At 36.7% G+C, this 22,156-nt stretch overlaps 1 protein-coding gene across 4 annotated transcripts in view; it reads right to left on the reverse strand.

Moving 5' to 3' along the window:
• The window catches only part of SYCP1 (synaptonemal complex protein 1), a 141,507-nt gene that overhangs the window by 82,340 nt on the left and 37,011 nt on the right, over positions 1-22,156 (reverse strand). For all 4 annotated transcript variants that reach the window (XR_001114183.2, XM_012500322.2, XM_012500321.2 and 1 more), the window contains exons 16-18: positions 17,370-17,431; positions 2,339-2,443; positions 1,290-1,393 (exon numbers count right to left, since the gene is read on the reverse strand). Coding sequence is in view for 3 of the 4 variants with exons in the window: in XM_012500322.2 (XP_012355776.1) it covers positions 1,290-1,393; positions 2,339-2,443; positions 17,370-17,431 (271 nt within the window). In the remaining variant the exon portion in view is untranslated. The remainder of the gene's footprint in view (positions 1-1,289; positions 1,394-2,338; positions 2,444-17,369; positions 17,432-22,156) is intronic.

Below are 22,156 nucleotides of genomic sequence, written 5' to 3' on the forward strand. Positions count from 1 at the left end.
GGGTGATAGGTTGATCATTACATTATTCCCTCTAATTTTTATATTTTTGAAATTTTTTTTTACTAAATTTTCAAATGTCATACAATATATTTCCTTGCATGTTCCCTGTTTGCTCATCCTTTCATACTTTCCACAAATTTTGAAGAGTACATTATTTTCTTCAATAATTTTTTCCTCTCCATTAGACTGTCTCTTAGAAGTTATTTCAAAACTTCCTATAACTTGATTAAAGTAGTACATGAGGCATGAGCTGTGTTTAATTAAGATATTTTTACCTGCACGTTGTGCACATGTACCCTAAAACTTAAAGTATTAAAAAAAACAACTAAGTTTAACTTTTGTGCACAACACCTAACTTGCTCTTAAAAGATCTCAAATGCTCTACATTGGAAGAGAGATTATTGCTGTATTGCTTACATCCAATGTCAATTTTAAATGAAGGCAGAGGAGTATGTGGCTCTACAGAGTGATTTTAGGAGCATCTATTATCTATTTCTACTTAATGATACTGGAAATTCATCAAAGAGGAAATAAAGTGTTTCACTAAGCCATGAAAAGTTGAAAAGCAAATAAACTAAGGATAACAAATTTACATTAAAGTACAAATAACTAACCAGTCCATTCATTAACAGGGACATTAGTTAATAGATGAGTTTAACCTAGGGCCCTTAAAAAAGTACTATTGAAAAGGTACCAGAAATAGAGAATTAGATAAAAAGGAAGGGAGAGGATGCTGCATAAACTGTTTACTTCTCATATTTAATCTAGCACTGAGAAGCCACCAAAAGGGAAAAATCATGCTCACCACCACTATACGAGCTACTTGAATTTACTTTTCTCTGAGCAATAATACCATAATAATTTCCCCCGCTTTCTCTCCAAATTAAACTTACTGAGTAGGTAAAAATCATCTAATTCAATATTTTATTTGGATAATGTAAGAAATAAATTTTTATTTTGACACTTCATCAGCAAAAACCTATAAAATAATTTAGCAAAACAACTAGTTAGAACTGAAAATGATTATTTTTATGGGGAACTAAATACCACTAAGAAAAGTAACACATTGATCTAAAGTGGTTCTCAACTTTGGGATGTACTCTTTTTATGTCAGTGATATGTACTTTCCTTAGCAATGAAATTAGCACATTATTTAGATCCTTAAGAATAAAATACAATTTCAATTCTATTCAAATAAATATTAAATATAATTTACTAAATTATTGTTTATTACCAGAAAGCTTAGGAATTGAGTACATAAGCTATTTTTAGATAAATGGAAAACATACTTCTCATTTTCAAGCTCAGTTTTCAGATCTTTAACCTCTTTTGAATAATACTGTTCACTTGTGGTAATGGCAGTTAACTGTATTTCCAAATCATGTACTTCTTTCTGCAAAATAAACATATATAACTATGGCAAGTGTTTTTCGAATTTTCTCATTTAAAAGGTATAGTCACTGTGTAATTAAGTCATATATTTGGCAAAAATTCGGCAGGTTATGTCAAATATTTAAATGAGTAAATTTAAAGTGAATAATCACCATAATTTTAAAACAATGAACAATGACACATTCAATATAAGTAAATTCTATCTTGATATTGTAAAATTGAACCAGAAAAACATTTATATGCTATAAAATATTCTCATCACTCTGCCAAGTAATTAATTTCTATTAAAATGTTATATTATCAAGGAGAAATATATTAATTGATGAAATCAGATAGTGTCTTAAAAAACTAAAATGTTCTTATTATTATAAAAAGATAAGATGTAATATTGTCATGGACTGGAAACATACTTTAACATGCAAATTCTAAAACTATAACATGAGCACTATAAAAAGTACTATAAACTAAGAACCTAACTTAATGAAGGCTAAATTTCAAATGTACCAATTAAGAAATACTTGGCTAGGCATGGTGGTGTGCCCCTATAATCCTAGCTACTTGAGGGAATGAGCCAGGAAGCACAGGAGTTCAAAGCTACAGTGTGCAATGATTGTGCCTTTGAATTAGCTACTCCACTCCAGCCTGGGCAACATAGCGAGACTCTGTCTCAAAAGAAAAAATACTCAAGACATCAAGAAATATAACTATTATAAACCATAGCATAGTGCATCATATTGATCTTTCAAATGCTGATCTTTCTCACATTATAATATGGAGGTTGTCTAGATGTGTTTTAAATCAATCATAAACATATTAATGTAATAATAAATGCTTGGAAAGGAATTTTGTGAAGAAATCTTTAACAAAACAAATACTTATACCATAATCCACAAATCTATATTCTATTAACAAAATATTTAAAATAAAAATGTTTCCTTAAACAAACCTCTCTGGCTTGGAGAAGACCAATTAGTTCTTGTTCTGATCCTTTTAATTCTTCAACAATCTTCTCAAATTGTTTATTTTCATATGAAAGCTTTTCCTTTTCTCCCTATTTTTAAACATTAACAAATCAGGAACGCCAAACCATACACCTATTGAAAGTAATCAAACTGCCCAAATGGAGCTGTGGAAAGAACTGTGAGCTTCCCCCTGGCTAAAATTCTTTAAAAAGAGAAAATTAGTCAATATTAAGTAAATTCAAAGACTAAACACGATGACAGACAATTCAGTAGACACAGCCCTGGAACACAATAATTAATTTAGTTACAGATGATTAATTTCTCATCATTCCTTCTACTATCCAACACAGCATATATTTATGAACTCACTTTTTACTTTGTCTTCCCAAGCACGACATCACAACAATTTTATAAAAGGCCTCATAATAAAAGGTCCTATATTATTAACCATAAAAACTACTAATTGTAGTTAAGGAGTTTGAATTTTATCTATAGACAATGTGGAATCATCATAAATTTTACTGTAACAATATGTCATCATATTTGTGATTTTAAAAGATAACACTAGCAATAGTGCAGAAGAAAGCTTCAGTAGGGTGAACCTAAAAACAAGAAAGCCAGTAATGCAACTACTGTGCCAAAACAAATGCAAGATGAAAAGTGTTTAAATTATATCAAGGACTGTGGAGACAGATTGATAATAATAACCATGGTTTCATGCTTTCGAATGACTTCTGTATGACCAGCCCTCACTAGATGCTTAAAATATATTTTCATTCTTTACACTACTCTATGAAAGTCAGATTTTTATGTCTCCATTTGACAGATCAAAAAATAGAAGCAGTCTTTTAGCTTTTAGTATTTCACTATAATCTCATGCCCAGAGACCAACTCTCCCACTGAAAACTTCTATAAACTCTGGACAAAATGCATAAATACATATAAATATGTGTGTGTGTGTGTGTGTGTGTGTACAGCAAGGGAGAGAGAGAGGGAAGAAGGAGGGAGGGAGGGAGGGGGAGAGAGAGAGAGAGAGACAATATATAACCTAAGGATTTTAACAAGTAAAAAAAGAAAAATTAACATAAGTGGCTGGAAGAGGAGTGAGTTTGTCAGTTTTTGGTAGCTTTGTCCCAGTGGTGAAATGTCACTGCTAAGCAGTGTGGTATAGGCAGCTAAAACTACAATAGAAACCCCACCATCTCTCTTGCTAGAGGAACCTGGTAGAACCAGGAAAAGGATCCCTGGGAACCACAACCAGCTGCCACAATATAAAGGAGAAATCATACAGAACAAAGAACCACCGAAATTAATCTCCTGATTCTATGTATGAATACTACACAAATTTAAAAACAACCCATGAAGCATACATTCATATACAGAGTCAAAAGTAGTACACCAAAGGCTCAGAGAATTAAACTAAGATTTGAAGCACCATTTATAGAAGGTGAGATAAAGTTTATTTTTGAATCTAGCAAGCTAATTGATAGATAAAAACATATACATTATTCAGAAGAATATAATAGAATCTACATAATATAACCTTCACAATGTCCTGAATATAATCCAAAATTATTCAACATACAAAGAACTGGTAAAATGTCAACATTCTCAAGGGAAAAGGCAATAAATATATGCTAACCCCAGTATAACCAAGATGTGAGAACTTTATCAGATGAGAACTTTAATGCAGCTAATTCAGTTATGCTCAGTCAGGTATAGTAAATACTCTTAAAATGAATAAAAAGATAGAAAATCTAAGGAAAGAAATACAAAATAAGAACAAATGGAAATTTTAGAACTGGTAAAAAAAATTCATTGAATGCTCATAGGAGCACAATGGAGATTACAAGGAAAGATTCAGTGAATCTGACTATCAGAACAACAGAAACGATAGTCTGAAGAACACAGAGAAAAAATATTGAAATAAAATGAATAGCACCTCAGGAACCCGTGGAACAATATAAAAAGATCAAATCAATGTACAATTGTAATCTTAGAAGGAGAAGATAACAAAAATAGGGCAGAAAAATATTTAAATGGCCAAAACTTCCCATATTTGAAGAAAGTCAAAAATTTACAGATTTATGAAGTGCAGTGAATCTCAAATATAATAATTCAACTTCACTTACATACTGCTGAAAATCAAAGTTAAGGAGAAAATCTTGAAAGTATGTGGGTCTCTCATTAGAAAACATGGAGGATCAAAGACAATAAGACATCATCTTTAAGGTGCTGAAAGAAACAAAACTGTCAACCCACAATCCTATACCAAAAAAAAAAAAAAAATCTTCCAGAATGAAGAGTAAATAAATAATATATTCAAAAAGAAAAACTAAGAAAATTTGTCAGCAGCAAAACTGCACTACAAGAAATACTAAAGGAAGTTCTTTAGGCTGAAGGAGAACAATATTAGAGGTAAACGTGGATCTTCAGGAAAAAATAAAGAATATCACAACTGGTAAATATTGCAGTAAATATAAAAGATCATTTTTCTCAAGTTATTTAAAAAACATATGACTACTAAAGCAAAAATTATAGCACTGTCTTGGAAGATGTAAATGCATGTAGGTGTAATATATATGACAACTCTAGCATAAAGGACAAAGTGGGAAAAGAACATAAATAGGGAGGCCAAGGCAGGTGGATCACGAGGTCAGCAGATCGAGACCATCCTGGCTAACACGGTGAAACCCCATCTCTACTAAAAACACAAAAAATTAGCCAGGTGTGGTGGTGGGCGCCTGTAGTCCCAGCTACTCGGGAGGCTAAGGCAGGAGAATGGCGTGAACCCAGGAGGCGGAGCTTGCAGTGAGCCGAGATCGCGCCACTGCACTCCAGCCTGTGCAACAGAGCAAGACTCCGTCTAAAAAAAAAAAAAAAATGTTTCAACATTTAACATGAAGTGGTACAATATTAACTGAATATAGACAAGGTAATGGATACATGTTGTAATCCTTAGAACAGCCACAAAAATAAATGCAGAGAAGTGTAGATAAAATACCAGTAGATACATTAAAACGGAATACCAAAAAATATTCAAATAACCCAAAAGAAGGCAGAGAGTTTAAAACAGAAACAAAACAAAAGGAGCAAACGGAAAACAACTTTTAAATGGTGAATCTAATCTAAGCCACATCAACACTGAAACAACAATTTTTAAAGATATCAATGGTCTAAATTCTCCAATTAGCAGTGAATATTGGAGTGCATAAAGAAAGAAGACCCAATTATATGCAGGCTACATATAAGCACATATGTACAAATATAAAGTCAAATGTAGGTTGAAAGATATATTATGCAAACAACAAGCATAAGAAACATGGAGTGGCTATAATAGTATGTTTAAATAGACTTTAAAACAAAAAAGTATTATCAGAAATTGAGGGCATTTAATTATAATCAAAGGGTCAATTCATCAAGAAGAAATGGTAGTTACATATAAATGTGAAGTTTATAGCAGAAGTTCAAAACACATGAAGCAATCACTGATAGAATTAAAGAGATAAACAATTCCAAAATTGTACCAGTTTTAACACTCTTCTTTCAATAAATAATAGAATTAGACCCAAGAATTCAATTAAAAACATATATTTGTACAACACCATCAGCCAACTGAGCCTAACTGACAATTATAGAACACTCTACCTAACAATAGCAGAATACATATTATTTTCAGTGCACATGGAACATTCACTAAGGTATATCAGATATCTGATATATAAAACAAACGTTAACAAATTTTTAAAAAAGTACATTCTCTGACCATAACAAAGTTAAACTAGGAAAGAATAACAAAAATTAACAGGAAATTCTCCAAATACATGGAAATTAAACAACAGACTTCTAACTGGGATCAAAGGAAAATCCTCAAGAGAAATTTAAAACTATTTTAACCTAAATGAGAATACAACATATAAAAATTTGTGAAATGCAGCTGAAAAGGTGACTAGAGGAAATTTATAGCATGCAAATGCTTATAGAAAAGAAAGGTCTCAAAACAATCTAAGCTTCCACCTTAGGAATCTAGAAAGAGAGCAAAATAAACTCAAAGTAGCAGAAGTAAGGAAATAATAAAGCTAGGAGCAGAAAACAATGAGATTGAAAACAGAAAAACAATAGAAAGAATCAATGAAATATAAACTAATTATTTGAAAAGATCTATGAAATTAAGAAACTTCTACCAAGACTAATAAAAAAGGGGCCGGGCATGGTGGCTTACACTTGTAATCCCAGCAATTTGGGAGGTCAAGGTGGGTGCATCACTTGAGGTCAGGAGTTCGAGACCAGCCTGGCCAATATGGTGAAACCCCATCTCTACTAAAAATACAAAAAATTAGTAGGGTGTGGTAGTGCATGCCTGTAATCCCAGCTACTCAGGAGGCTGAAGCAGAAGAATCACTTGAACCCAGGAGGTGTAGGTTGCACCTAGATTATGCCACTGCACTCCAGCCTGGGTGATAGAACAAGACTCCATCTCCAAAAAAAAAAAAAGACAAAAAAGAGAAATGACACAACAACCAGTATCAGTAACAAAAAGAAGGTAATCTTACAGACCATACAGATATTAAAAAGGATAACAGGAAATGCTACAAAAAATTCCATGCACAGAAATTTGACAACTTGGGGGAAATGGACTAATTTCTTTAAAACCAAAAACTACCAAAATCATTCAAGATTAAACAGGTAACCTGCATATTTCTATAACAATAAAAAAAATTAAATCCATAGTGAAGACCTTGCCGAAAAGAAATCTCTAGGCCCAAGTGATTTCACTAAAGAATTCTACCAAACACTTAAAGAAGAAATTATACCAATTCTATACAATCTCTTCCAGAAAACAGAAAAGAAACAAAAGCTTTAATGGAGCCTAAAACAACTCTATCTTGGAAGCTAATCTACCATGTTGGCTTCTGCTTAACCCCTGTTCCAGGAAGGCCTCTAAGATTTCCAGTTTATCTACTGTTCCTTGTATACAAGAAGGTACTTCCCATAAATCCTGCCCTTAGGACATATTCCTAGTATTGCCTCTGAAGCACATGTGCCCCTCCTCTAAGGTATATAATCCTTGGATCTGGGGGTTAATGATGTAGGGATTCATCATCTTTTCTTACCACTACTTGAGACACACATGGCTTCTGTTTGTAAGTCCCTATTAAACGTTTCCAAGAAACTGGATTTGTAAGCCTCTTTCTTCAGCCTCTAAGCTTCTTTGAACTTTGGGATAGGTTTGCAAAGACCTGCCTCTGTGAAACAGCTTCTCAGTTCATTTTACAAAGCCAGCATTACTTTGTCTCCAAAACCAGACACAGATAGCAAAAGAAAAGAAATCTACAGACCAGTATCTCTTATGAACTCAAATATAAAAATCCTCAGCAAAATATTAACAAATAAAATTCAGTAATATAGAAAAAAAAAGTACAATACTCAACACCAAATGGGGTTTATCCTGGAAATGCAAGGCTCATTCAATATTTGTAAATCAATGAATACACCACATTAATGGTCTAAAGAAGAAAAACCACATGATCATATAAATTGACACAGAAAAAGCATTTGACACAATTCAACATCAATTCATAATATAAACTTTCAGTGAACTAGAAATACAAGAGAACTTTCTACAAAAACCATCAAGTAACATCATAACTTAATGGTAAAACACTGAATGTTTTTCTCTTAAAATCAGGATATCAAAGATTTACAAGCTCACCACTGTTATTCAGCATACTGGAAGTCTGAGCCCATGCAATAAGGCAAGAAAAAGAAACCAAATGCCTATTTGGTAGTTATTTAAAATACCTGCAAAAAGAGAAATACTCTGGTATAAACCTAATATAACATTTACAGTACTGTATGCTGAATACTGCAAAATGCCAATGAAATAAATCATTATAAAGAAGATCTATAAAAATAGAAACAGATACTATGTTCATGTACTAGAAGATTCAACATACTAATGATGTCAGTTCAACCCGAATTAATCTATATATTTCACACAATTCCAATAACAATTTCAGCAAGGGTTTTTTAAGGTATAGAAAAGCTAATTCTAGGCCGGGCACGGTGGCTCACGCCTGTAATCCCAGCACTTTGGGAGGCCGAGGCAGGCAGATCATGAGGTCAGGAGATCGAGACCATCCTGGCTAACACAGTGAAACCCCATCTCTACTAAAAATACAAAAAATTAGCCAGGTGTGGTGGTGGACGCCTGTAGTCCCAGCTACTCAGGAGGCTGAGGCAGAAGAATGGCATGAATCCAGGAGGCGGAGCTTGCAGTGAGCCGAGATCACACCACTGCACTCCAGCCTGGACAACAGAGTGAGACTCCATCTCAAAAAAAAAAAAAAAAAGAAAGAAAGAAAGAAAATCTAATTATAAAATTTATATGGAAATGTAAAGGAACTAGAATAGCTACAACAATTTTGAAAATGAATAATAAAGTTGGAGGAATCATATTACCCAATTCTAAGACTTAGTATTAAATCTACAGTAATCAAGACACTGCAACATTGGCAAATGAATAGACAAATACACCAAGAAAACATAAGAGTCCAGAAATAGACCCATACGAACATGGCCAATTGATTTTTTTAATAAATGTGCAAAAGCAATTCAATGGAGAAAAGACAGTATTTTTAACAAACGGTAATGTCATCCTACATCACTTTTTCTCACTACCACTATGACCTCCCAGACTAAGCCACCATCATCTCTCCTCTGGCTACTGTGATTGTCTGTCTACTCTTAACTGTTCTACCTTAATATACTATTCTCCTGCAGGCCAAATGTGCTTTTTGAAATGCAAATCTGATCAAGTCACTCCCTGCTAAAATTATCTGGAGTGTCCCATTCCTCTTAGGATAAATACAAAATTCCTTTGATATGATTTACAAGGCCATGAATTGTAAGGCTCCCATTCCTCTTAGGATAAATACAAAATTCCTTTGATATGATTTACAAGGTCATGAATTGTAAGGCTCCTATCTAACTCTCCAGCAGCATCTTTCACTTCATCGTGTACTCACCATACTCCCTCCCATGAAAAAAATCTTAGCATGTTTCCTCCATCTGATATGCTGTATTTTTTCTCCAGATTTCAGTTCAATCCTTACTTCTTCAAAAAAGCCTATCCTAACCTAACTAGTTCAAATCCTTTTTATCATAGGCCTCATCATACTATGAACTAATCCTTTAATGCCCCTGTCACCACTGTAATGTTACATTTCAACGAGTGATTGAATTTAAGTGTGACTACTTGATGGCTGTCGTTCCATGAAGGCAGTATATGCATCCATTTGCTCCCCACTGTATCCCCAGAGTTTTAGCATAATTAAAACTCAACAAATGTTTGTTTTTGTTTTTCAGACAGGGTCCACTCTGTTGCCCAGGCTGGAGTGCAGTGGTTCGACCTCGGCTCACTGCAACCTCCGCCTCCAGGGCTCAAGCGATTCTCTGTCTCAGCCTCCCGAGTAGCTGGGATTACAGACACACTGCCACCACGCCCAGCTAATTTTTGTATTTTTAGTAGAGATAGGGTTTTGCCATACTGTCTAGGCCCATCTCGAACTCCTGGCCTCAAGTGATCTGCTCACCTCAGCCTCCCAAAGTGCTGAGATTACAGGTGTGAGCTGAACATGCCCAGCTGAAAAACTCAACAAATGTTTGTTAAATGAGTAAGTGAATTATCTTATTTATTCCTCACAATCACCCTATGAAATATGTACAATTATTTTTTCCATTTCATAGATGGAAAAGCTGAGGCATCAAGAGTTTAGGTAAACTGCTCTTGATCATACAGCTAGCAAGTAAAGAGCTGCACACCAATCAAGACATACGGATCCTGAGAATCCAGATATTGATTGTTGTTCATATATAATGAGACAGCCAAGTAAAAAGAGCACCCTGGAGAACCTCCGATAAGCCTGTCCACTGGGAGGACAGGGCGGGGCCTCAGGAAGCTCCTGCCGTTTGCGGGGTGGGGGGATGAACTTGACCCCTTCTCCTCTTATGTGGTAACCAGGAATTCAATCTGTGATGCAGAAAGCCTGCTAGCAGGACTCTCTTTGCTGAGAGTCCCTGTGGCCCTTTTTGTCCTTTTCACCCAATAAATCCTGCCATACTCACCCTTTAAAGTGTCTGCAAGCCTAATCTTTCCTGATCCTGTGACAAGAACCCGGTTTTTTCCTACAACATATTGTTTGTGAAACATAAGGCTTGAGAAAGGGTGAGTGAGATGCAAACCAAAAAAAAAATCTTTTTCTCTTTCGCTTCTAAGCCTTTTTTCCTTCGGATTTCTTCTGAGGATAGAGGAAACTGTGCCCCCACTCCCATTGCTCCCGGAGATCTGGAATGTCGGCCTCGGTCCAACCCAGCCTTTCCATGGCCTTTTCTTTCTTTTTTTGGTACAGATGGGCAAGCAGCAGTTCCCCGCCGCCCTCCCCTCCCTGCTGGGACGCATGACCCAAAGGCCCCAGGAGGCTGGCTGGCATTCCCTGCCAAGAACCCGTGGAGTCTCCCCCTCCCCTAGCCAGGGAGTCCAGCTCCATCCCACAGCAATTATGCTTCTCTCCCTAGTGGAGGAACAAATTGCATAAGAATAAGTTCTTCCCCCAGGCATCATTTTCTCTTCACCCTGTCAGCAGTTAACACAGCCTAGCATCTAAGCTGTCTCATCCTTTTCGCTACCTTGTCAGCAGGTAACTTTTAAACCAGGTTTTTTTCTTTTTGGAAGACATTTTGCTAGGCCGGGAATGATGGGGATCACTACTTAATATTTTCCGTAGTTTTAGTTGTGAGAAAGGATTTGTGAGGTTCGTCTTAAGCTGCAACCAATCTAGTGTGCTTTGCATGACGTTCTGTATAGTCCTCAGCAAACTTTGCTGCAGGCCTGTGAGAAAGACCTGTAACCACGTAGCAATGTTTTATTCTAGCCTTTGCCATTTTACAGTGGTGGCCCCTGGTTCAATCCTAGCTTAGCGAATGAGTCCTTTATGGTTTCATATCTGCATAACCTTTTGCTGCTTATTGACTCTCTTCCCCTCCACGCACTGCCTTGGATTTTCCTTTCTCTGAGGCTTTAGTAAAGTTTGAAAGCCAGAAGTATTGGTAGCTTGGCCCAACTAAAGTTGGCTAATAATGGAGTTAAAAGGATTTTCTTAAGGACCACTCAGCTTAATTAAAGTGGATATCCAAGTTATAGTTCTATTTATAAGGCCTTTATGTTTTCCTTTTATTGGACCTTGTTGTTCTGGAAAAAGGTTTTTTTCAGTTGACTGAATTATTTTTCTCGATTTTGCCTTGCCACTTTTAATGCACATCTGAGTGGGGAGAGACCTCTGTTATCCTCATGGAACCCCAGGAATTAAATGCAGATAGATCCCTCTCCCCATTTGAAAAGATCTTATGACAACTGGGGTTTCTTCTGCCTGTCTATGTAGTTACATATGTGTGATGTCTCTAAAAAGAGCTCTAATTAATTGGCTTAAAAGAAGATAAGTGCTTGGATCAAATATTTTTTAAAGGGAAGATAAAAGCTGTGGTACCTTTCAGTTCATATAACTTTAATCTTTGTAAAATAAAGACTGGCTTAAAGATTATTGGTAAAAAGCAGATATCATCAAAATATAAATAGGTAGACTAAATTATGCAGGTCAAATGCAAGGTTTGTTAAGTGTTTTAAGGTTATAAACTGCTTTTTGGTTTTTGAGAACTGTTCAACTTGGTAAGGCATGGGGACATATGGAACTAACCACACCCTTAATTACGCAGGAAGGAGTCAAACCTTAGCTGCTCCTAGCACATACTCAAAACAACTTACCAGATTTTACATTGAAGTTAAAAATTGCCAAAAGTTACCATTATGACATGTAATTGAGACTACTGGAAATAGATTTACGTGTGAGGTGTGTAAGAACAGTAAAATGTATTTTTAATAAAAGGTTATAAGAGGCTAGGTGCAGTGGCTCATGCCTGTAATCCCAGCACTTCGGGAGGCCGAGGGAGGTGGATTATTTGTGGTCAGGAGTTTGAGACCAGCCTGGCCAACATGGCAAAACTCCATCTCTACAAAAAATACAAAAATTAGCCAGGCATGGTGGTGGGCACCTATAATCCCAACTACTCGGGAGGCTCAGGCAGGAAAATCACTTGAACCTGGGAGGCAGAGGTTGCAGTGAGCTGAGATCATGCCACCGCACTCCAGCCTGGGTGACAGAGTGAAATTCCATCTCAAAAAAAAAAGGTTATAAGAAGGCATTAAAAATGTAAATTCTTGCCTAAGATTAAAGAATTGTTTCAAATTAGATAAAATAAAGTTAAAAGTTCAAACACATGGTGGAAGGATTGTAAAAATTAATCTTGCAAAAACTCTGTGTGTGCATATATTGACTAAATTCAAAAAGGCATTATAGGGTTTTTCTGTAAATTGAGCATTAAAATAAAAGCACAACAAGGTATTCATAAGGCACTAATCTGCTCTTAAGCAAAATTTGTAGCAGGTTATAAAAGTTTCTGAATCACGATTTTGGCAAAATAAATGATTTATGTCATCTGGAATTCTATTTCATAACATTAAGTGTTTTCAACCTCTAACATATTTAACAGGCTTCCCACAATCAAACTTCAGTTTCAAAATTGCCTTTCCTGACGCCAGGCTTTTCCGATGCTTCAGAAGGGCCTCTGGAGTATCCAGAAAAGAGGCAAACAGGATTATGTGACATGTTTAGTTACATAGGATTGCCAAAATGGTGTTCAATATTCTTTAAGTTATATTTTGGTGAATAATACTAATATATGTTCCCAAATTGTATGGGATTTCTAAAATTCTAATGTCTGAGTATGCTATCAATCACAATTAAGGTTAAGTTATTGTAAACCACAGAGGTACCAAACTTCTTTGTCAATTGTGTTTCTAGTTGTAACTACCCTGGACATTTTGTTATTCACAGACAATTGTTGTCTTGTTTTAATTCTTTTCAAAAGATGGTTTATAATAAGCTATAGAACTTTGACAGGTGCTCTCAAATACAGGTCTGATAACTTTGAAGATTATGACACTGGAATAAAGGGAAATGTACAGAATTCATGAAGAGCTAAAATGTTCATGAATATCAAGGAAAAGAAGAGCTAACTGAATGAATTCAGAAAATTGGAGCAATCTTTTTGACTTTTGCTTGGAATATTGCTAATCCTTGTTTTGTTTTTCAGAGTAAAGGAAACATTTTGGACTATTTACAGCCTTTAATAATTGAGTAAGGTGTACTCTTGCGAACAAAATTTAGAGCATGTTTGTTTCTCTCGGCCTGGTTCCTCTAGAATTTGGAAACTATCTCTGAGTATTCTTAACTTATGGCAATATAGTTGTTTGCATTGGTGCAATAAGAATCCATTTTCTTTTGCAACAGGACACAATCAAAGAAACTGGTTGTTTTACCAAGGCTTTGACTAGAAGGGTATGCTTCCCTTTAAGGAGTCAAACTTGACTTGCAGAGCCAATAAAAGCCCCTTGGGAAAAAACTGGCCTCACACCCTTGTCTGCACAGCCCCATACAGGGTTCCTGACCTGTGGTCAGTAAAGAATGTCACTTTCTAACAGGCCAGGAGTTCCAAGTATGTCTTCAGACCTTAGGAGGACAGGATTACCCAACTCAGAGGCATTTGAGGATACAAACCCATGGCTGGGCTTAGCTTTAAAAGGTGTTATCTGAGATTCCTTGTGGAACAGAGTACCATCAAAGCCAATCTAGAAGTCCTATGTAGAAATAGTTATTCTTGCTGTACTGTATGCAAAAAATCAGGCCAAGTATAAGACTGAAGTCTATTTTGCAAACAACTCAGTCCTATCATGATTTGTTTTTTTAACAAAGATGAGGACTGGAGAGAGAGAAATTATGTTTCAAAACTTATCATACATTTGTCATTACATTCTAAACTCATTAGTTGTTTTTAAGTTTTTGCCTACATTTTAGACTAACCCTGCTTGTTCCTATGAACCAACCAGCATTCTCCAGATGTGGCACAGAAGGAAGAAAAGGGGATGGGTAATGTAAAAATCTGGATCAATATTCTAGTTCTGAGCAATTATCTTGTAAATCCGGACAGATGATGGGAATAAATAGGGTGCCTATCACCTGGAGGTTTCTTTTTTGGGAAAGTAAGACCAAGGGAGCTAGCCAAAGCCAAGCACAATGCACCCAAATCTTAGCAAGCATAATGATAGCCACCAGTTATCTGGGCATGTCACAAGACATCCTTTTCTCTCCCTTGTTGGAGGAAAACTCAATTCCACAGTGTTACCTTAGCATTCAGCTTACAATAAGGAGTCCATGCAACACCCCTGAGACACATTTTGGTCCCAAACTCAATTCTAAGCTTTGGGTCAAAGCACTAGGAAAGAAAACTGGATCCAGAGGCAGACAATAATGGAAGTTAAAAGGCACAGTGCAAGTGAGTGTGGCTGATTCTTGTCAATTAAGCCAAGTTTCCCATTTCATGGATAAAGCCTACGCTCGTATCCATGACATAAATGAGGTCTAGGGAATTCAAAGGCTACTGACAGCAGGGGAGATATAGCATATGTGGGTAAGAGCAGATACTTCCACCCTCTAGGCTCCCCTGTTAACATTAGTGAAAGCCACTAAAACACCAATGGGTGGTACCCTGTCATGGTTGCCAGGACTCAGGGATGCAAGAACAGAGGAAAGAAAGAGGAATGCCTCACTTTCTCTCCCTCACATATCCCAGGTATTCGCTAGGGATGCCTGCTCTCCTTTTTCTAGATGAGTAGCCATTCATTTCCAGTCTGTACCCCTTTCAAATGCATCCTGAACTCCTGGGACTCCTTTGGAAAAAAACCTTCTTTTTTCCTTTTTCCTCCTATCTCCTCTCTTCACTGATAGGTAATTGTGTCTCTGTACTATGGGAGACACCCCTCAGATACATCCTCCAAACTGGGAAGAGTTAATTTCTCAAACCTTAAACTGGTCAGCTTAAGATTGGGCTCAGGGGAAGGGAACCCAGAAGCCTGACATACCAGCAAAAGGGTAAAAGTTTTTCTTACCAGTCAGGCTTTTGGCCCTCCCTTCCCCGTGCAAACTGGTAAAAGGCCTTGGGATTTTTGAGCTGTCCTCACTGCCCACCCCACATTTTATTTTGATACATATTTTCTAATAACCCTGTTTGTGTCTTCTCACCTTCAGGCTATCAAACAAACTCCAAAACGGTCATGCAACCAGAGCCTCAGACATTGGCCCCTTTTGCCAGGAATCCTTAGATCGGTCTCTAAGGGAGATCTGACTGCTGTTTTCCCAAAACAGCACCTCCTGTCAGCAGGAAGCAATTAAGATTGGTCTTTGTCCTTATCCTTATCCTTATTCTAATGGCAGTTAGATGTACTTCTTTAGAATGGAGAATGTAAAAAGGTCTCCAAGTAAAAAGGTCTCCCCACAGAACCTCCGACCAGCCTGTGCACTGGGAGGACAGGGTGGGCCTTGGGTTCATGCCATTTGCAAGAAAGAGGAGCCTGATCCCTCCTATTCCTGTGTGGTAACTCGGGATTCAATCCGTGAGGCAGAAAGCTTGCTAGCAGCACTCTCACTTTGCTGACAGTCCCTGTTTCCCTTTTTTCCCTTTTTACCAAATAAAGCCTGCCTTACACACCCTTCAAAATGTCTGCAAGCCTAATCTTTCCTGGTCATGTGACAAGAACCCAGTTTTTTCCTACAACAATAACAAAACCTCCAAACCAATCCTTGTCCATGCAGAAGTGAATCGTTATATAAAAGCCAATGCTTTAGTATTCATTCAACAAATATTTATAAAGTGTTACAAAGTGTCACTTTCTGTGCTAAGTACTAGAGTTACAAGGTAAACAAGACAAAGACTCCTAACCCTTGTTGAAGCATACATTCATTCCACTATTTATTTATTGAGCACCTACTATGTGCCAGCCACTATGCTAGGTAAGGAGTCTAAAGGGTGAATAAAGCCTTAAATAATAATACCAAAAATAAATGAATTTCATTTGTGATAAGTGTTATAAAGGAAAAATTCAGGGTGCTATGGAAATAAGCCATACAAAGACCTAAACCTAGCCTAGAGTATCAAGAGAGGTTTCATAAAGCAATGACACTTAAGCTAAGACCTGTATAAGTATGCATTAATAAATCTGAAAGCACTGAAAACATTATTATTAGTTACAAAGAGTTTGTCCCAGAGCAATTAATGGAGAAAAGAAAATTTTTTAAAATAATGCTTCCCAAGGGACAGAAGAACTAGGAGCTGCGAAATCAGGTACAGATGTGATAGGTAAACACAAAATCAATTATCAGTCATCATAAACAATATTATATTCTACATCAGGGGCCAGAAAACTGCAGTATGCAAGATAAATTCAGCCTGCAGTCTCTTTTCCTAGACCCTTAAGCTAGGAATGGTTTTTATATTTTTACAAGGTTCTTAAAAATAAAAGAGAGAAGGCAGAGGAGGCAAAGGCAGAGAAGGAGAGAAGAGAGACCATGTATGGCCCACAAACTGTAAAATATTTACTATCTAGTCCTCTACAGAAAGTTTGCTTACCCATGTTCTATACACTGTAATCAGTTAAAATATAATGAAATTTTACCCTACATCTTCACTAAACATGATTTTACCTGAACATTAAATATAGGTACTGAATATATATCATACACTTTTTTCAAAATTGCATCTTTATTGCTCAAAGGGTACAACATCCAAAATTGCCAAATTTACAATCAGCTACATAACATGCAAATTTGATCTTAGTGTGCTATCAACACATATTCAAATGATTTAAACAGCTTGATGAAGACAGTTAACAAGGTATATAAAAATTGGTATAAAAAATGCATCTTTACTTAAAACCAAATATAATTTTTACATTTTAGCTGAAAAAAATAGTATAAAACATCTATAGTGTGAGAGTCTATAAGTCAAGGGATTCAATAGTCTTCTGAAAAGTAATTGCTATATATTAATAGGAAAGACTATACTTACCAAGACTTTTTTCAATTCTTCAAGTTCTACTTCTTTGTTATTTGTAAGCTTAGTCATCTCTTCTAAAATGAGCCAAAAAAATGTGTTAAAAAGCTGGATTAAAAGAATAGGAAAAGAGACAGAAGGAACAAGCATAATACTATGCAAAAGGGAAAAATCAGGAGAGATAAATGCAACTAGAGCAATGTAAAGCATAGAGGGAGTCCAAATCTAACTATGCAAAGCTAATAAAAGATAAATATTAATAGTAATGTTTCTCTAAGTTAATGCCATTGCCAAATAACCCAAAGTTCATAAAGCAAAATAAGTAATAAATCTATATAAAATATATTTGAAATGAGGTCAGAATGTACATTTACCTTCAACTCATCACTACCTAAATATCTGACCTTAATCTTCACTCCAAACTTAAAAAAAGTGATTCTCTTTTCTCAAGCTAACTCTGAGCATTGTACTTTGGATTTCAACATTCCCACCTCCTCTGAGACTTTGTTCTTACACTACCAATACACACAGATTCTATGTAGAGGAATCTTTAATTTCCCCTATCTCATCCAAACATTCTATTTGAATATAAAACAATATCTGACCTTTCTGCTCTTTCAAGCAGCTATCAAATTTCTTAGTTTGTTTTTCCAACAAATTCCTATTTGTTACCTACACGTTTCATTTTGAAATCCAAGTAAAACTAATGCCTATCACCATAATAATAAAATTATCATCTTAAGGATCACCAATAACCATTTTGTGATACAATTCTTAAGTCTTCATCATTGTGGAGGTTTGTACTATTTGATACTATTAACTTCTCCCCGTTTTTTCCTCTTTGATTTTGCACTATTCATATTTCCTGTTTCCTCTCTAACTCTTGTTCTTGTTTTCTTTGCTGACAGCCTTCTTTCTTGCCATCCTAAAAAATAAAGCCCAGTGTTTTTTCTTTCTATACTTCCATGAGTTCAACATTATGCTAATAAATTGAAAAATCTTTCCAGCCCAAGCCTCCCGCATTTTTCTAATTTCTTATATTTTTAACCTGCCCACAAAAAATTAAACCAAAAAAGAAACTGCCTACAGAGTTCCCTAATATGTCCAGCTGTCAGCTAAAAATTTATTGTGTCTGAAATATTGTCCTTCCTCACTGTTAGGGTCATTATTGATTACTGGAGATGTAATAGACTTACTGAAAATTTCTCAAACTCTGTACATTTTTAAAAACACTTGTAATAATTGTCCACAGTCTTTAAAGAAAATTAATAAAATATAAAATGTCAATATAGAATCCAAAAGAAAAACCTGACATATACATAGCTTATTTAACTAGAAAGTGTTATTTCAGGTAAAAATACTTAATTTTTAAAAACTCAAAAATTGATTAAAGACAGTGAACTGAGCATGTCTCTATATGTTCTCTCACCCCAATCCCACAAAATTAGAAAAAAAAGTACAAGAAAAAATATATATAAAAGAACAACATTAACAAAATAAGAGACTATCATTAACAAACCTTGGAGAAAAAAAAAAACTCACACTAATTCAATGAAGGCTATGTGGAACAAGACCAAGTGACCATACCTCTCACCACAAAGCCCACCTCAGGATAAAGTAAGGATCCTAGGAATTTGGGTGGCAGATGAGGTAGTGTTCCAAATAGCTCATTATTCTTAAGCAGGATAAACATCCCCTATAGTAAAAGACAAGCCACTATGCCCACTTTTCCCTACAACAACTCCCACTCACTCCCATAATCAGAAGAATTAGATTGTAATACACAAGTGGGAAAAGAAGAATACTTATACTTAGAGAGTCAACAATCAGGTACCAACAATTTGTGAAGAAAAGCAAAATAATGAAAAAGAAAGCTCCAAATTAAACTGTGAAAAAAACTAAAACCCAAAGAAAAAGAGTTAATAGAGTGAACAGAAACAGATATTTGACTAAGTATAGTGTTCCACAGGATACCAGATCCCTGAAATAGATTACCTAGAGCTCTTAGAAATTTAAAATTTGACAACTGAGATTTTGAAAATAGCAAAACAGACATATTTAAAGATTGAATTAGCAAGGGAGAAACAAATTTAGATAGATACAGAGATGAGATAGAGATAGAGATACAGATACAGATGGAGACACAGATAAAGATAGAGATACAGACAGAGATAGGATAGAGATATCTCCCAATTCAGGAAAAACAACAAAGAGGTAGAAAATGTAAGACGAAAGTTTAAAAACAAGAAAGGTTTCAAGATGGCTGACTAGAGGCATCTGCCCACTCACCTCCTCCACAAAGAATAACTAAACTAGTGAGTAGATAATTACACTTCAAATAGATCCTCTAAGAAAGAACACTGGAATTCAAAAGAGATGTGTCAGGAAACACCAAAGGCAAGGAAGGAGAGGAAAGCTAGGCAGCCTGCTCAGGATGGGCTGGGAGCCTGGAAAGGCTCCCTAATGCAGGGAAAGGGTAAGTGAGAAAGCCCCAACCATCCACAGTTCCACTGCAGACTCCTGCAATCCTAGCCATTGTAGACTCCTTTGGACCCTGAGATTAACATAGGTAGCTGCCTAGAGATCTCACAAAGGCATTGCTCCACAGAGGGAATTTATGCTGGGTCCTACCCACCCTCTGAGTTCTAAGCAGCTATAGCCCAGTGCCATTTTGAGAGCCCGACCCCCAGGAGACTACATCCTGCTCTGGGGCCTAACAACCCCTGCATCTCCATATCCCTGGAGCCCCACTGACATCCCCCACTGCCAATACTCACTGCTGACTACTGCCACCAACACTGAAGTGCACCCCACTGGCAGCAGCCCTGCACCCTACCAACAGCAGGACTGCAGCACATCTTCCCGTGCCCCAGGAAAAGGCTCCCCCTCCCTCAGCTGCTACTACTGGCTGCTGCTGCTGGAGCCAAAGCATAAGCCAATGGCATCAATCCCATGTCACCCTAGCAGCAGGGCCATCACACATTTGCACACACCCCAAGGACAAGCTACCTTGCTCACTGCCACTGCCAGCTACCAGGTGAAGCCAGAGTCACTAGCAGCAACCTCATTGCCCCCAGCAGCTGGGTCACATGCCCTGAGTACAGGCTCACAGACAGCTGATGCCTGGGGCTGAAGCGCACACTCTTCAGAGGCCTGCCTGTAGCTGCTGCCATCTACAACAATCCCACCCTCCCTGGCAGCAGGGCCGCAGCACACTTGCACATGCTCTAAGGGCAGGCTCCCCCAGCTCACCACAACTGCTGCAGCACTCACCTGAGTGCTCCACCAGGGGCCTAGGAATCACCCCACCCCTGCCCACCAGAGCTGGCACCTATAACCACAACTGGGAAGCCTGAAGATAGGCCCACCAGGACTATCTCTGCTCCCTCAAGTGCCTGAGTACACTGTCCAAGAGCCTAGGGATCACACTGCCCCATCCACCACTATTAGCACCTAAGCACTCCTCCTGGGTGCCTGATGAAGGGTCAGCCAGGCCTGCCACTACCACCACAGCTGGCACTCACCCACATGCGCTTGCCTGTAGGCCTGGGGACTGGCCCACACAGTCCATTGCAGCCACTGCATTGCATCATTTTTATTTCCTTCACGGCACTTATCCCAATTTATAATTAAATATTTATTTGTGATTATTTGTTTTGTATGTCTCTCCAAGAAGAGTGCAAACCTCATGAGAACAAAAACCATGTCTGTTACATTGCTCATTACATATCCAAGGCTAAATAAGGAATAAACATCTAAGCCTTAGTTCAATAGTTATTATATTATATATCTAATAATCAAAGCAGAAGCAGTAGAACATACTAGGAGGGGAATCTGTTACATAACCAAATTGAAAGCAAAGATAGATCCAGATATGGAAAAATGAGTACAAGAATAAGACACATTTACAGCAATATTAGACTGAATTGAAGATGGGCAACCCATGAAGCACCAAAGAAAACTGTAACAAGTTAAGAAACTGGGAAAAAATTACTTGCCTAGATTTCCTATTGCAGTTGACTTCAACTCACTTGGTATGCAGTACTCCCACTCTTTAAATGAACAATGAAAAGATAACTGATATCTAAGTAGTCTGAACTTAGGCAATGAGATGCCTCTTAAATTTGCCACATAGAATAATCAGATTTGTATTTTTAAAGAAACACTAGCAGCAATGTAGAAAATGAGCAAAAGGTGGCTATCCTAGAAAGAAAAGGACTGATTCTCAAGCTATTGTAACTATAATAGCACTGGTCAAAGATTTCTGACCTAAAAGATACAAGGAGTAGAGCAGGCTATATCTGAGCAGTACATAGGTTAAAAGTGTTTTGAGGATTGAGACTGCTGAGGAACTGATGGAAGACCACTTTAACCAAGATGTAAGCCTAAGAAAATACCATCAAGGAAGAATGTAAAGTGTAGCCAGGAAACAAAGAAGAATGAGAGTTGTTGGGGTAAGAAAAAAGATTATTAAAGAAAGGCAAAGCAAACAGAAGCTTAGTTAAATATAGCAAGGGATGAATAAAGATTAGGACAAATGGGGGTAATCTGAAGCACGGTTTTATGATTAATCTCACAAATACAATTTTTGTACCATTATGTTCTTTACATGCATCCTGAAACTCTAAAACCAAGAAAGAGAAAATGAGGAATTGAACTGTTCTAGGTCTGTGGAAATCAAGAAAAGGAAAAGATTCAAATGATAGTTAAGAGGAACTTTTAAGTTAGTTATATTTTATGAGTTAGATGTTAAGGAGCACCAGATAACCAATTAGCAGTAAAGCATAAGGGAAAGAGAATAA

Source organism: Nomascus leucogenys, chromosome 12 (assembly GCF_006542625.1).
Source record: "Nomascus leucogenys isolate Asia chromosome 12, Asia_NLE_v1, whole genome shotgun sequence".
Classification (NCBI taxonomy): Eukaryota; Metazoa; Chordata; class Mammalia; order Primates; family Hylobatidae; genus Nomascus; species Nomascus leucogenys.